This window comes from Rhinopithecus roxellana, chromosome 15 (assembly GCF_007565055.1).
Source record: "Rhinopithecus roxellana isolate Shanxi Qingling chromosome 15, ASM756505v1, whole genome shotgun sequence".
NCBI classification, from domain to species: Eukaryota; Metazoa; Chordata; class Mammalia; order Primates; family Cercopithecidae; genus Rhinopithecus; species Rhinopithecus roxellana.
The window spans coordinates 123,116,159-123,130,027 of NC_044563.1; the positions used below are offsets into that span (position 1 = coordinate 123,116,159).

A 13,869-nucleotide genomic window follows, 5' to 3' on the forward strand; every position below is an offset into this window, starting at 1 on the left:
CAATTTAATTCCTTGATCTATTTTCTATATACTATATATAAATTGATTCTAATATTTTACATTTCCAGTTGTATCCCTCTGAAAGTATTTTAATTGGCATGAATTCTTTCCCACTGAAACTTTACAGTGATGATTTGTGACTCATTAAGCAGTACTTTGCTCATATTAATCTCTGCCAGTATAGTTTTCTCTTATGGTCATTATTTCTATAAACCCTCATTAGGCTGGCCAAATGTTTCACAGTGTAATTTTGTCAAAGACATTTGATGCTCCCACCAATTTTTAGCCAATAAAATTTTTTATTCTGTGCAGTTTTAGGCATTGCCTGCTGATTATTCCTATGAACCAAACATGTAAGTGAGAATTTGTGCTTACTTCATTTAGAAATTATATTTATGCAGTTATTTTAAGTATAGGAAACTTTAAAGAAGGAAAGAAAAATGGTCCATGATATCATCTCCCATATAATTTCTATAGATACTAAAAGTGAATAAATAATTCATATATATATTTGGAAAATGTGAACAGATATAAAACTGTAAGATTAAAAATAGAAAAAGCTCTTTCCCCTAAATTAACCAGTATCAACAGTTTTATGCATATTATTCATAACAATGTAATTTTTTTTTTTTTATTATACTTTAAGTTCGAGGGTACATGTGCATAACGTGCAGGTTTGTTACATATGTATATTTGTGCCATGTTGGTGTGCTGCACCCATCAACTCGTCAGCACCCATCAATTCATCATTTATATCATGTATAACTCCCCAATGCAATCCCTCCCTCCCTCCCCATGATAGGCCCCAGTGTGTGATGTTCCCGTTCCCGAGTCCAAGTGATCTCATTGTTCAGTTCCCACCTATGAGTGAGAACATGCGGTGTTTGGTTTTCTCTTCTTGTGATAGTTTGCTAAGAATGATGGTTTCCAGCTGCATCCATGTCCCTACAAAGGACGCAAACTCATCCTTTTTTATGGCTGCATAGTATTCCATGGTGTATATGTGCCACATTTTCTTAATCCAGTCTGTCACAGATGGACATTTGGGTTGATTCCAAGTCTTTGCTATTGTGAATAGTGCCGCAATAAACATACGTGTGCATGCGTCTTTGTAGTAGAATAATTTATAATCCTTTGGGTATATACCCAGTAGTGGGATGGCTGGGTCATATGGTACATCTAGTTCTAGATCCTTGAGGAATCGCCATACTGTTTTCCATAATGGTTGAACTAGTTTACAATCCCACCAACAGTGTAAAAGTGTTCCTATTTCTCCACATCCTCTCCAACAACTGTTGTTTCCTGACTTCTTAATGATTGCCATTCTAACTGGTGTGAGATGGTATCTCATTGTGGTTTTGATTTGCATTTCTCTGATGGCGAGTGATGATGAGCATTTTTTCATGTGTCTGTTGGCTGTATGAATGTCTTCTTTTGAGAAATGTCTGTTCATATCCTTTGCCCACTTTTTGATGGGGTTGTTTGTTTTTTTCTTGTATATTTGTTTGAGTTCTTTGTAGATTCTGGATATTAGCCCTTTGTCAGATGAGTAGGTTGCAAAAATTTTCTCCCATTCTGTAGGTTGCCTGTTCACTCTGATGGTAGTTTCTTTTGCTGTGCAAAAGCTCTTTAGTTTAATTAGATCCCATTTGTCAATTTTGGCTTTTGCTGCCAGTTGCTTTTGGTGTTTTAGACATGAAGTCCTTGCCCATGCCTATGTCCTGAATGGTACTACCTAGATTTTCTTCTAGGGTTTTTATGGTATTAGGTCTAACATTTAAGTCTCTAATCCATCTTGAATTAATCTTCGTATAAGGGGTAAGGAAAGGATCCAGTTTCAGCTTTCTACTTATGGCTAGCCAATTTTCCCAGCACCATTTATTAAATAGGGAATCCTTTCCCCATTTCTTGTTTCTCTCAGGTTTGTCAAAGATCAGATGGCTGTAGATGTGCTGGTATTATTTCTGAGGACTCTGTTCTGTTCCATTGGTCTATATCTCTGTTTTGGTACCAGTACCATGCTGTTTTGGTTACTGTAGCCTTGTAGTATAGTTTGAAGTCAGGTAGCGTGACGCCTCCAGCTTTGTCCTTTTGACTTAGGATTGTCTTGGCAATGCGGGCTCTTTTTTGGTTCCATATGAACTTTAAAGCAGTTTTTTCCAATTCTGTGAAGAAACTCATTGGTAGCTTGATGGGGATGGCATTGAATCTATAAATAACCTTGGGGAGTATGGCCATTTTCACGATATTGATTCTTCCTATCCATGAGCATGGTATGTTCTTCCATTTGTTTGTGTCCTCTTTGATTTCACTGAGCAGTGGTTTGTAGTTCTCCTTGAAGAGGTCCTTTACATCCCTTGTAAGCTGGATTCCTAGGTATTTTATTCTCTTTGAAGCAATTGTGAATGGAAGTTCATTCCTGATTTGGCTCTCTGCTTGTCTGTTACTGGTGTATAAGAATGCTTGTGATTTTTGCACATTAATTTTGTATCCTGAGACTTTGCTGAAGTTGCTTATCAGCTTAAGGAGATTTTGGGCTGAGATGATGGGGTTTTCTAAATATACAATCATGTCATCTGCAAACAGGGACAATTTGACTTCTTCTTTTCCTAACTGGATACCCTTGATTTCTTTCTCTTGCCTGATTGCCCTAGACAGAACTTCCAACACTATGTTGAATAGGAGTGGTGAGAGAGGGCATCCCTGTCTTGTGCCAGTTTTCAAAGGGAATTTTTCCAGTTTTTGCCCATTCAGTATGATATTAGCTGTGGGTTTGTCATAAATAGCTCTTATTATTTTGAGGTACGTTCCATCAATACCGAATTTATTGAGCGTTTTTAGCATGAAGGGCTGTTGAATTTTGTCAAAAGCCTTTTCTGCATCTATTGAGATAATCATGTGGTTCTTGTCTTTGGTTCTGTTTATATGCTGGATTACGTTTATTGATTTGCGAATGTTGAACCAGCCTTGCATCCCAGGGATGAAGCCCACTTGATCATGGTGGATAAGCTTTTTGATGTGCTACTGAATCCGGTTTGCCAGTATTTTATTGAGGATTTTTGCATCGATGTTCATCAGGGATATTGGTCTAAAATTCTCTTTTTTTGTTATGTCTCTGCCAGGCTTTGGTATCAGGATGATGTTGGCCTCATAAAATGGGTTAGGGAGGATTCCCTCTTTTTCTATTGATTGGAATAGTTTCAGAAGGAATGGTACCAGCTCCTCCTTGTACCTCTGGTAGAATTCAGCTGTGAATCCATCTGGTCCTGGACTTTTTTTGGTGGGTAGGCTATTAATTGTTGCCTCAATTTCAGAGCCTGCTATTGGTCTATTCAGGGATTCAACTTCTTCCTGGTTTAGCCTTGGGAGAGTGTAAGTGTCCAGGAAATTATCCATTTCTTCTAGATTTTCTAGTTGATTTGTGTAGAGGCGTTTATAGTATTCTTTGATGGTTGTCTGTATTTCTGTGGGGTCAGTGGTGATATCCCCTTTATCATTTTTTATTGCGTCTATTTGATTCCTCTCTCTTTTCTTCTTTATTAGCCTTGCTAGCAGTCTGTCAATTTTGTTGATCTTTTCAAAAAACCAACTCCTGGATTCATTGATTTTTTGGAGGGTTTTTTGTATCTCTATCTCCTTCAGTTCTGCTCTGATCTTAGTTATTTCTTGCCTTCTGCTAGCTTTTGAATGTGTTTGCTTAATTTTTGTTGGTAAGTCATTATTAGGTAATTCATGGAAAATTGATGTCACTTTCGGGAAACTGAGAGAGAAAAATGGAGACCAAGGGGTCCTGAGAGTGGGGGGCAGTGAGAGATGGGTGAGACCAACTCAAAAAGGAAGGCAAACAGTATAGGAGGCAGAAAACAACACCAAATCTGTTAAAAGCTTGGTGGAGGTGGGAGGAATAGAACCTGTGTTTTTCTTCCCTCCATAACTGTACCTTGTCATAGGTAAGATACCAAGTACTACTGAAATAACTAAACATAGGCTATTGCCTATTTGACATAGCTTTCAGATAAACTAATTAATGAAGGCAAACAAGTTGAATGGAATCCTGGAGTCAGAAAATCTGGGCGGTCAATTGAAGTTTTGACTGAATGGATTTAAGTGACCAGATGTTTGGGTATTGTGTAGACAGAATTTTGACTTGAGAGCCAAGAAAAAAAGCAGATTAGTATTTGGCACTCATGCAGTTCAGTCTGCAACTCAATTGTGTGGTTTTGCACATGAGAGAAATTCAGTAAAGGCTTGCAGGCTGACTGATCAAACTATTTGACTACATTTTTCATTTTCAATCAGTGCTTTTCATTATTGTAAATAAAAAGTAATCTTAGATAACTTAATATCCAAAAGGATCAACTGATACCATCTGGAAAACAGTATGTCCAAAAGAGTAAATATGCCTTTTGGATTCTCTGATACAGTTTTAAACCTCTGCTTTCCTAGTTTTTGGATTATTATGTTTCCACAAAATGATCATTTCTTCTATTTTTTTATAAAAAGCTAATATTACAGAAGTGTATATGTCAATATTATTCCCAACTTAATTTTTCTTCAGATATTTTGAAATTCTGTAGAACTATCAATTTTCAACTCATTCTGTTAAATGTCGACATAATTGTCATTATTTCAACATCTTGATGTAGAGTTATAGTCAATAGTTTGCCTCGAGTTAGAATGCCTTCGAGACATTGCACTGCTATTACATCTTCACACTTCTTTCTTAAGGAACAGGGAAAAGCAATCATTTTTTAAGGAAGATTAAAGTTATTAGCTTAGTCATAAGATTAGAAATCATATTAAATACATTCTAATTATATTTTGAGTGGCAGTATAGGGTAATGGTTAAGAGGATGAACTTTGAAGTCAAACAGATTTGAATTCCAATTCTGAGTCAATTCTCATTTAGTATTATTATTTACTTTTGACAAAAAGTCCCTTAACCTTTGAGTCTTGGTTTTCCCATTTATAAATAGAGATAACATCTAATTTGTGGTTCATGATTGTTGTAATGATTATGTTTATACAGTATAGGCATATTTCACAAATATGAAAATATGCCTAAAACATACACATACATGTAAATAAATTAATTATACAGGTGTATGTGTATATGTATATATATTAGGGAGAGGACATGTAAGAGAGAGAGTGCTCACACACTCTAGCTTGGCGTAATGCTGAGCATGTAGTAAGCACTAGGTGAGAAGTACCTCTTGTTATTAAGTACTCAGGTAGTAAAAGTCTACTCTGGGCATTCTCCTAAGCAAAGGTTTTTTTCTTTTTTCTAAACAGATATATCTGGATTCAAATTTAGTTCGGCAATTGGCTAGCTACAAAACCTTGATCAAATTATATAAACTTTCTAAATCTCAAATTCTTTACATGTATAATAAGATTAATGAAACTTTGCAGAGTTTTTTTGGGCAGGAATAAAAAAGTGCATAAAGACGTGGTACAAGTCTGACATCTGGAAAGTGTCCAATATGCATTTTTCCTCCATAATCTTATACGTATTTTTAACCCCGATGTCTTTTATCTTTTAAGTATATAAAAATTGCATATATGCCCTTCATAGTTGTTGTGTAGATTGAGATAATATGTAAACTGTCAAGGTAACCACTACCATACAGTTGGTTTTTAATGCCTTTCAACTCCATTTCCCTAAGAACATATGAAATCTACAAAAACACCAAAATAATGTAGGTCTGAATGTAAATGACATCTTGAATATTTGCTCTACAAAGAATTTAAAGACTTTGACAGATATTTCTAAAAGCCTAACCCAAACCTCTCGATATTACGGTGGAAAGGGTATTGAGACAAAACTGTGTCTATTTCTCCTTCTCACCAAGTTAGTAATGTGTAGTTGTTGGTTCCACGGACGGTAATTCTTGAGAGGATCAGGGACGTATCCGGTTTGCTTACCTCACATTCCTAATACCTAACCAGTTGTTTAGAAAACAGTAAGCACTCAAAAAACATTTGTTGAATAAATAAGTAAAAGTCGCTGCCAGCAAGGCTCCAGCCAGGTTCATGTGGAATCAGGCTTCATGTGAATTGAAACAGCAAGCCTCCAAAGTAAGCCTTCTCTCCCTTGGGACACCCCATGCATACTCCGGACCTATGTTTCTGACAACCTCCTGATTACATCGTCATTTGACCATCAAAATTACCCTGTGTCTTCAACTTCACGGGGTCCCTCACTAAGAACTATTTGCATGCATTTTGGAATTGTTGTCAAAATTACCATATTTCCCTGAAGAGTCTGAATTAATGAGGTTTTCTAAATTCATTTTTTATGATTGGTTTAACCTCTGAAAAAACACATTAAAGGCAAGTGATAAAGCAAAATAATTTCTTAAAATTGAATGTACGTGTACATTTGGTCTTGTAACATTTACACACAAGGTTACAATTTCTGATGCAGTAGGAAGCATTACAAATGTGCAGAAATCAATTCAGCTATTAGGAAAAAGCAAGAGTTGCTAGGAAACCACATTCCAAATGAGGAATATTATAGTGGTGACCCAGACAATTGCCATATGCCTGACATGACATCAACAAAAAGCTTAACATACTTTGAAAAGCACCTGTGACACTGGATTGTTAGTACCACATCTGCAACTCAGGTGATTAAACAGTTATCTTCCAGTGTCTCCAAAATTCAACTGTAGGAACAGAAAAATACAAAACCAAAGTGAGTTAGTAATAATGAAAGATTCTTCCTAGGGCTAACCAAGTTTTTTCTGCATATTTTTCTGCATCTTTGGTACACTGTGTGTTATGACATTACCAAGTTGAATGAAGCTTATTCCGTTTTTAAAAGAATCTACTTTTTAAATCCGTACCTTCTATGTGTTTGTATTCAATATATATATATATATAGACTTTGAAGATATATAACAATGTAAACTATGGCTATAATTGGTTGGTAAATTATAGGTGATTTTAACTATCTTCTGTAATACTAGTTTTCAGAGATCATTTTATGTTTTGTAATTTTAGAAAACTAATAAAGAGATTAATTTTTAAACTTATTTGAAACGAGATATGAGATCTCAAAACAAAAGGTCAAAAATGTGAAAGCTAACTAAATCAATAGTGTGATTAGCATGCAGATAGCACATTGCTGTCTTATGTATTGTATCTTGCTATTTTCATGTCATTTTTCATATTGTAAGAGTCAAGCAGCCGGGCGCGGTGGCTCAAGCCTGTGATCCCAGCACTTTGGGAGGCCAAGACGGGTGGATCACGAGGTCAGGAGATCGAGACCATCCTGGCTAACATGGTGAAACCCCATCTCTACTAAAAAATACAAAAAACTAGCCGGGCGAGGTGGTGGGCGCCTGTAGTCCCAGCTATTCGGGAGGCTGAGGCAGGAGAAAGGCATAAACCCGGGAGGCGGAGCTTGCAGTGAGCTGAGATCCGGCCACTGCACTCCCGGGCAACAGAGCGAGACTCCGTCTCAAAAAAAAAAAAAAAAAGAGTCAGGCTACTAATGTTGGCCTATATGCATATAGCCTTAAAAGAAACTAAGTAAAAGATTAAAAACCCATTCAAAAACACCTAAGAAAGGGACCATATGCTAAAGATAATGGGCTAACCTACTAAATGGTTGATGAAATCACATTTACTGTCTTTACAGGAGAAAAACAATTGGCAGATGGAGATTCCTATTCTTTACATAAACGTCAAATAAATAAAAACATAAGCTTCCTAAATGCTTAGAAGTTTCACACTTCTAAAGCACACCACCAAAAAATCAAATAAAAATGAGTGACTTTGCTAATATAACTTTTAGCCTCTTCTATGGACATTGTATCAGTAGTCTTAGTGGGACACTGGAGACAAGAGGCAGGAGAAAATACATGAAATAGATGATAACTTATTTAGAAGTAGTTATCCTTATAGTGATAATATTTAACTAACAAAAAATACTTAAACCATGTCTCCACTAAAGAATCTGTTTTTCTTCCAAAAATGTGAAAGTCAAAAGACTGCTGCACAAAATTAAACTAAGCAATTTTGTGCTTTGCATGCACAGTATCATGTGAATCAGTTTAGCTTTTATTTCCATCACTCGGTTTTGTTTTTCCTTTCACTAACTTATTATTACTATTTTTTCTTGTACCACCAATATGCAAATATCTTCACAGAAGGACTGCTTGGGAAATCTGTTTGACAAATATAATAATAAAACTTTTCAGTAAGACTAGCATTTTTAGAAATGTATGCCTGATCAACTATTTCATAGTCTGAAAATATTAAAATTCTGTGATTATATAAAATTGGAATCTTTCATGATTACAGATAAAAGTTAAATAAACTAGCAGTGGGATTCTGTCTCATTGACATACACATCGCAGATGCAATATTGTGTTTTAAATCATTATGCCGATATCTTATGGGGGAATTGTAAGGCATTAAGGATGCTCTGTCTATTAAATTTCAGCACTACAGCATGTCAGAAGAGTAATTCCATAATTAAAACAAATAATGTGCTCAATAAATAGATTTGTCTATAAATACATTTGTCTATTAAAGTTCAGCATTATAGCATCGTGCCAGAAGAGCAATTCTATGATTAAAACAAATGTGCTCAATAAATAGAAATAGAATATGACCTAATATTTAAATTCAATGACTACCCTATGAAATAATGTTAATGTAAAACATTTAAATATATAACTTCTGCATTACAATCCACAACAAACAATAAACAAGGGGAAAATACAGAAAAAATAAAACAGGGCATCATGAATAATACATCCCCTACCCAATCTGGCCAGTGATTACAGTTTTCAAAACGATAGCATAACACTCATTTTTTTTCACATAACTGAATTTAATCAATCCCTCTCTTTCTAGACAAGGTATTGTTATGCTGTCCAGCACAGGCTGGTATCGAACTCCTGGATTAAAGCCATCCTCCCTCCTCAGCTTCTCGAGTATCTGGGACTACAGGTATGCCTCCCCACCACCATCACATGCAGCTAGAATCTCTCTTACTTTCTAATTTAAAAATTAATTATTTTATTTTTGAATAGAATACCTTTAAAATAGAGAACTGACTTCTTCTTTTTCAAAGAGGACATCTAACATACATTTAAATTTCTTGTAGACTAAAGCCATGAAAAGTCTAACTTTAATGGAATATTCAAGGCAATAGGAGGATTTGACAATATAAATGTTATTTAACATGCTTTTATTTAATGTATACACAGTATATACATTAGCAACTCTGGTTAACTATTTTATATATAACTTACCATATATACATATAAAATAGCAGGTTATATCATTTGAATTACCCTATGCTGGTCAGCTAACAAAGTAATGAAAAACTATTGTACCAAGATATGGCAGAAGATAAACCTGAGAAGTGAACAGTAAACTTGGGAATGCTTTTATCCTATGGGCATCTTCTGGCTCCAGAAAAGGTAATGGAAAGGTTGAGAAGCTGAGCAGCATTTTTGACAGCCAGGACTAAGGGAACATAAACTGGAATCTAAGAACTGCTAGGGCAAAGACGTTAGAAAGCCCTCCCCACTTTGAGATGGGACCATGATCACAGGTATAAGGGTAATACCAAAACACAGAGGTGAACCAGAAGTAGACAGGTCCTCACAGAGACCAAAACCCAGCTTTAAATCCCCTGACCCTGACTGCTAGGACCCCTAGTCTCTTTCAAGAAGCACACTAAAATTTCCCTGCAAAATCATCCTAAGTTTTAAATTACTTCTATATTTTATATACAATCTCCAGCATTCAAAAAAAGTAGTAATTAGCTGCATAGGAAACAAGTAACATGACTGAAAATTAAGTGAAAGAACAGGCAATGTAATACAATGCAGGAGTTCTAGAGACTGACTTACCAGGAGAAGCGTTTACAACCATTACAGATGATTTATTCAAGAAAATAAATAAAAACAGTATGAAAAATTTTGTCAGATAAATGGAACTGCAAAACATTATAAATTGCTATAATCAGCATTTAAGCATCAAGTGGATGAGTTTAATAAGTAATTTTTACAACCAACTGAGGGAAGTATTGGCAAGTTAGAAAATAGATGTAAAGAGATACAGAATGAGGCATTGATTATTAACAGGAAGCAAACTACAGAAGAGACTCACAACTTTGCTGGTAAATTCACAAATATTAATACTTTAAATAAATACTTTTAAAAACAAACAAATTTATAGTTCCAAATAAATTTACCATGCAGAATGATAAATCTATCAGAAAATATATCTATCTAGTCATAAGTTTCACTAGTAATATTATATAGTATTTTTCCATGTTATTGTTACAACAGAACAGTGACTTATGAAAACTGCCACTATATGCATTATCTAGGAGATGAAAAGCAAATTTAAATACTCCTAATTGATAAACATGAGAAATGAGGATAACTGGCATCAGTATCTTAACAGTAATTTTATATAATGCCTACTGTAGTTTTTTCTGACCCCTTAGGTTTTTCTCCTTATATGTATATAGTTTCTAGAAGTAGAACATTTCAAATAAGTATACACACATTGAGATTAAAAAGTACTGATTTGTGTTTTATAAATAAATAATCAAAGAATCTTAGAAAATTAATTAGGTTATCAAATACAGTCAACCCTCTGTATCCCAGGTTCCACATCTGCATGTTCAACCAACCATAGATTGAAAATATGGCATTAAAAAAATTAAAATTAAAATATAAACAAATAAATAATTCAACAATTAAAAAATACAAACAAAATGATAGAGTATTACAATGATTTATATAGCATTTACTTTTTATTAGGTATTATAAGTAATATAAGAGACTTGCAGCCCTTATATTAAGTAGTGATGTATATGCATATAACCTATGGACATCCTCCCACATACTTTAAATCCTCTGCAGATTACTTATAATATGTAAATACTTGTTATGCTGTATTATATAGAGAATGACAAGAAAAAAAGTCTATATATGTTCAGTACAGATGCAACTATCATTGGCCTAACTACATTTTTGATCCACAGTTGGCTGAATCGGAGTTTGCAGAACTCATGCACATGGAGTGCCAACTGTAATTAGTTTTTCTTTTTTCTAAATACAGTCTCAGGCTGAAATCTGATAGGGTTAAGTAAATATTGCAATATTTCTAAAAACCAAATCCCTCCAAATATTAAAATAACATCAGGTTTCCTTTGCAAATAGCAACGACTATTTAAAAATTAAAAATTAATTAATAATTATTGCATAATCTCAAAAAATCCTGTAAGCTCATTAAAAGTTGAAGCTTAAGGAGCTGTAATCTAATGTGTTACAATTACATGTAAATTGTACATTAATATTTCTGCTTTCGCACCAGTCTGTAATACTAATGTGTTTAGCGATCTCAATTGCAAATCAGGGAAATGCTATGAGAAAAAGACTCATAGCATTTCCCTGATTTGCAATTGAGATCGCTAAACACATTAGTATTACAACATGATTACACATTGTTTAACTCTAGTTCACAGTGTCTCCTTCATACTTGCCTCATTATATAAAAGGTACTGTTCTTTGAACTAATGAAGAAAATTTGAATTTGTATGCCTATGAGATAAAATTTAATGAAAATAGTTTTTAAACTAGTTTTTAAACTAAGTACAGAATTAAAAGACATTTGGACATACTCAATATTCTTCAAAAGCCTTAAATCGTGAAAATGCTCTTTGTTTTTCTAATATGCTCTAGGCACATTCTCTAGTTAATCCTTGACCCAACTTCCCTTTCCCTATCAACCGTGAATAAATCATAGGCAGTAATAAATATTTGGTTATTTTAATCAAAGTGTAGTTAAACTATTAGTATAAGTTAGCCAGGCGGCACTAAAAAGCTATTCAAAATACCTTTAGGTTCACAAGATTAGAGAACAGTGTAAAGTAATACATGTTTTTAGTGAATTCACAATATAGCTAGTGCAAACAAGAAAGAGAGAATAGAAATATAATTTTACTTTTCAATTGTCTACTGTTTAAAATTTAAAAATTCAGGCCTGGCATGGTAACTTGACTCATGCCTGTAATCCCAACATTTTGGGAGGCCGAGGCAGGAGGATTGCTTGAGATCAGGAGTTCATGACCAGCCTCGGCAACATAGGGAGACCCCCATCTCTACTAAAATTTTTTGTTTTAGTCAGGTGTGGTTCCACATGTTTGTGGTCCCAGCTACTCCAGAGACTGAGTTGGGAGGATCCCTTGAGCACAGGAGGTTGAGGCTGTAGTAAGCTGTGATGGTGCCACTGCACTCCAGCCTGGACAACAGAGCAAGACCCTGTGTCTCGGAGGGTTGGGGGGAAAGAAAATCAGATTCTCCCTTGGGAAGAATAAAAAGGAAATAGTCATAATGCTGTTCTTCCATATTTCCAGCCAGCAGAAGAAATATCATAGTGACCCAGGGTGAAAAATTTCTAATCACTCTTTCTAAAAGCAGTCCTAATTAAAGTCAACATGAACTGATTTTTCAGAATTTATTGTATAGATAGACCATATTTATAGATGCTTTATAGATATAGTCTAGCAGTAGCCTCTGAGTTTCATTAGAGTACTTGCTGAGCAATAATTTGCTTGAATATTTATAGACTGAAAAAACAAAATGCTACATTCTCCGGTTATTTTCAAAATTAAAAAAAAAAATGCAGGCAGTTTTGCAATTAGTCAAGAGCATTACTCAATCATTTTCAAGCAACTGTATATGACAATTTTGGCTCCTATTTCCCATCATTACAGGATGCCTCAAAGGTTCATAAAACCATATACAAATTATCAATTTACTTTTCAAAATTTGGTTTGCATTTTGGTCAATTATTGCAATTTCAATAACTTGTAATTTAAATCACCTGAAAACTTACATAATTTGAGGTAAACACTAAGCTGTCACATATCAACTCTCCTACAACATGCCAGCAGTTTTATAATAAAAGATTATCTCAATAAGCTTGGAAATGTTCCTATAGCACCAAGCTAGAAGGCAATTTAAAATCAAATTAATATTCTGAAAAATAATCTCAAATCATGCAAATACTATAAATTAGTAATGAAGCTAAAATTATTAAGGTGGTTTATTATTTTGAATTCTCTTTCTGCATTCTTATTAAATCTTTATGGATACTTCCTCTTCTGATTTAATAAGACTATCTGATTCATAAGAAAGAGCTAATATGAAATCCCACAAATGAAAATATTGATGAACACACTGTAAAACACAATTCCCTGGTTTTGTTCTCGGGTAATTTAACTGTGTAATGACAATGCTAAATTCAATACAAACATATTCTCCATAAAAAAAAATCCAACATCAAAAACAATCCCAAATGAGAAGCCTGCCCAGCTGGTAGGCTTGAAAATTTAAGAACTGATTAGTTCAATCTGGAATGTCTATATTTGCAGTGTGCAGCAAATCTGAGACAGGATTCCTTTTGTTTGTTTTCCTGGCAGTGGTAGAAGTACCATTCATATATTTGAATAACTCAATAATTATGCCCTGAGGGAACTTAACCTAGATTTTTATTTTTAATGCTCCATATTTTCCCATTTTAGGAGTGGTTAGAAAACTCTTTCCACTTTTAAATGGTTGAATATAAACATATATATGCATATTAAAGAAGAGTAATACAATAAAACACTTTATACTATGTTTATTTTCCCTATTGTATCCTCTTACTTCCCATCATCTTTCCCTCAGACATAAGCACCAGCTTGAATTTTGTATTAATCATTCCCTTTTATTTACACTTTTTGCCATCAGTGCAGGTATTTCTAAATAGAATTTTTTCCATTTTTCCAGTTTTAAACTTTAGTTAAGTGGAATAATACTACAGCAGTTTTTATTGACTTAATTC

The 13,869-nt window shown here is 34.2% G+C and overlaps 1 protein-coding gene across 2 annotated transcripts in view; it reads right to left on the reverse strand.

The window, feature by feature from the left end:
• GUCY1A2 (guanylate cyclase 1 soluble subunit alpha 2) overlaps positions 1-13,869 on the reverse strand; it is a 339,473-nt gene that overhangs the window by 73,528 nt on the left and 252,076 nt on the right. Inside the window, exon 7 of one of the 2 annotated variants that reach the window (XM_030918864.1) lies at positions 6,597-6,671. The exons of the other annotated variant lie outside the window; for it this stretch is intronic. Coding sequence (XP_030774724.1) covers positions 6,645-6,671 — 27 coding nt within the window. The 3' untranslated portion in view covers positions 6,597-6,644. Of the gene's footprint in view, positions 1-6,596; positions 6,672-13,869 lie in introns of those variants that run through there. 2 annotated transcript variants of the gene reach the window in all.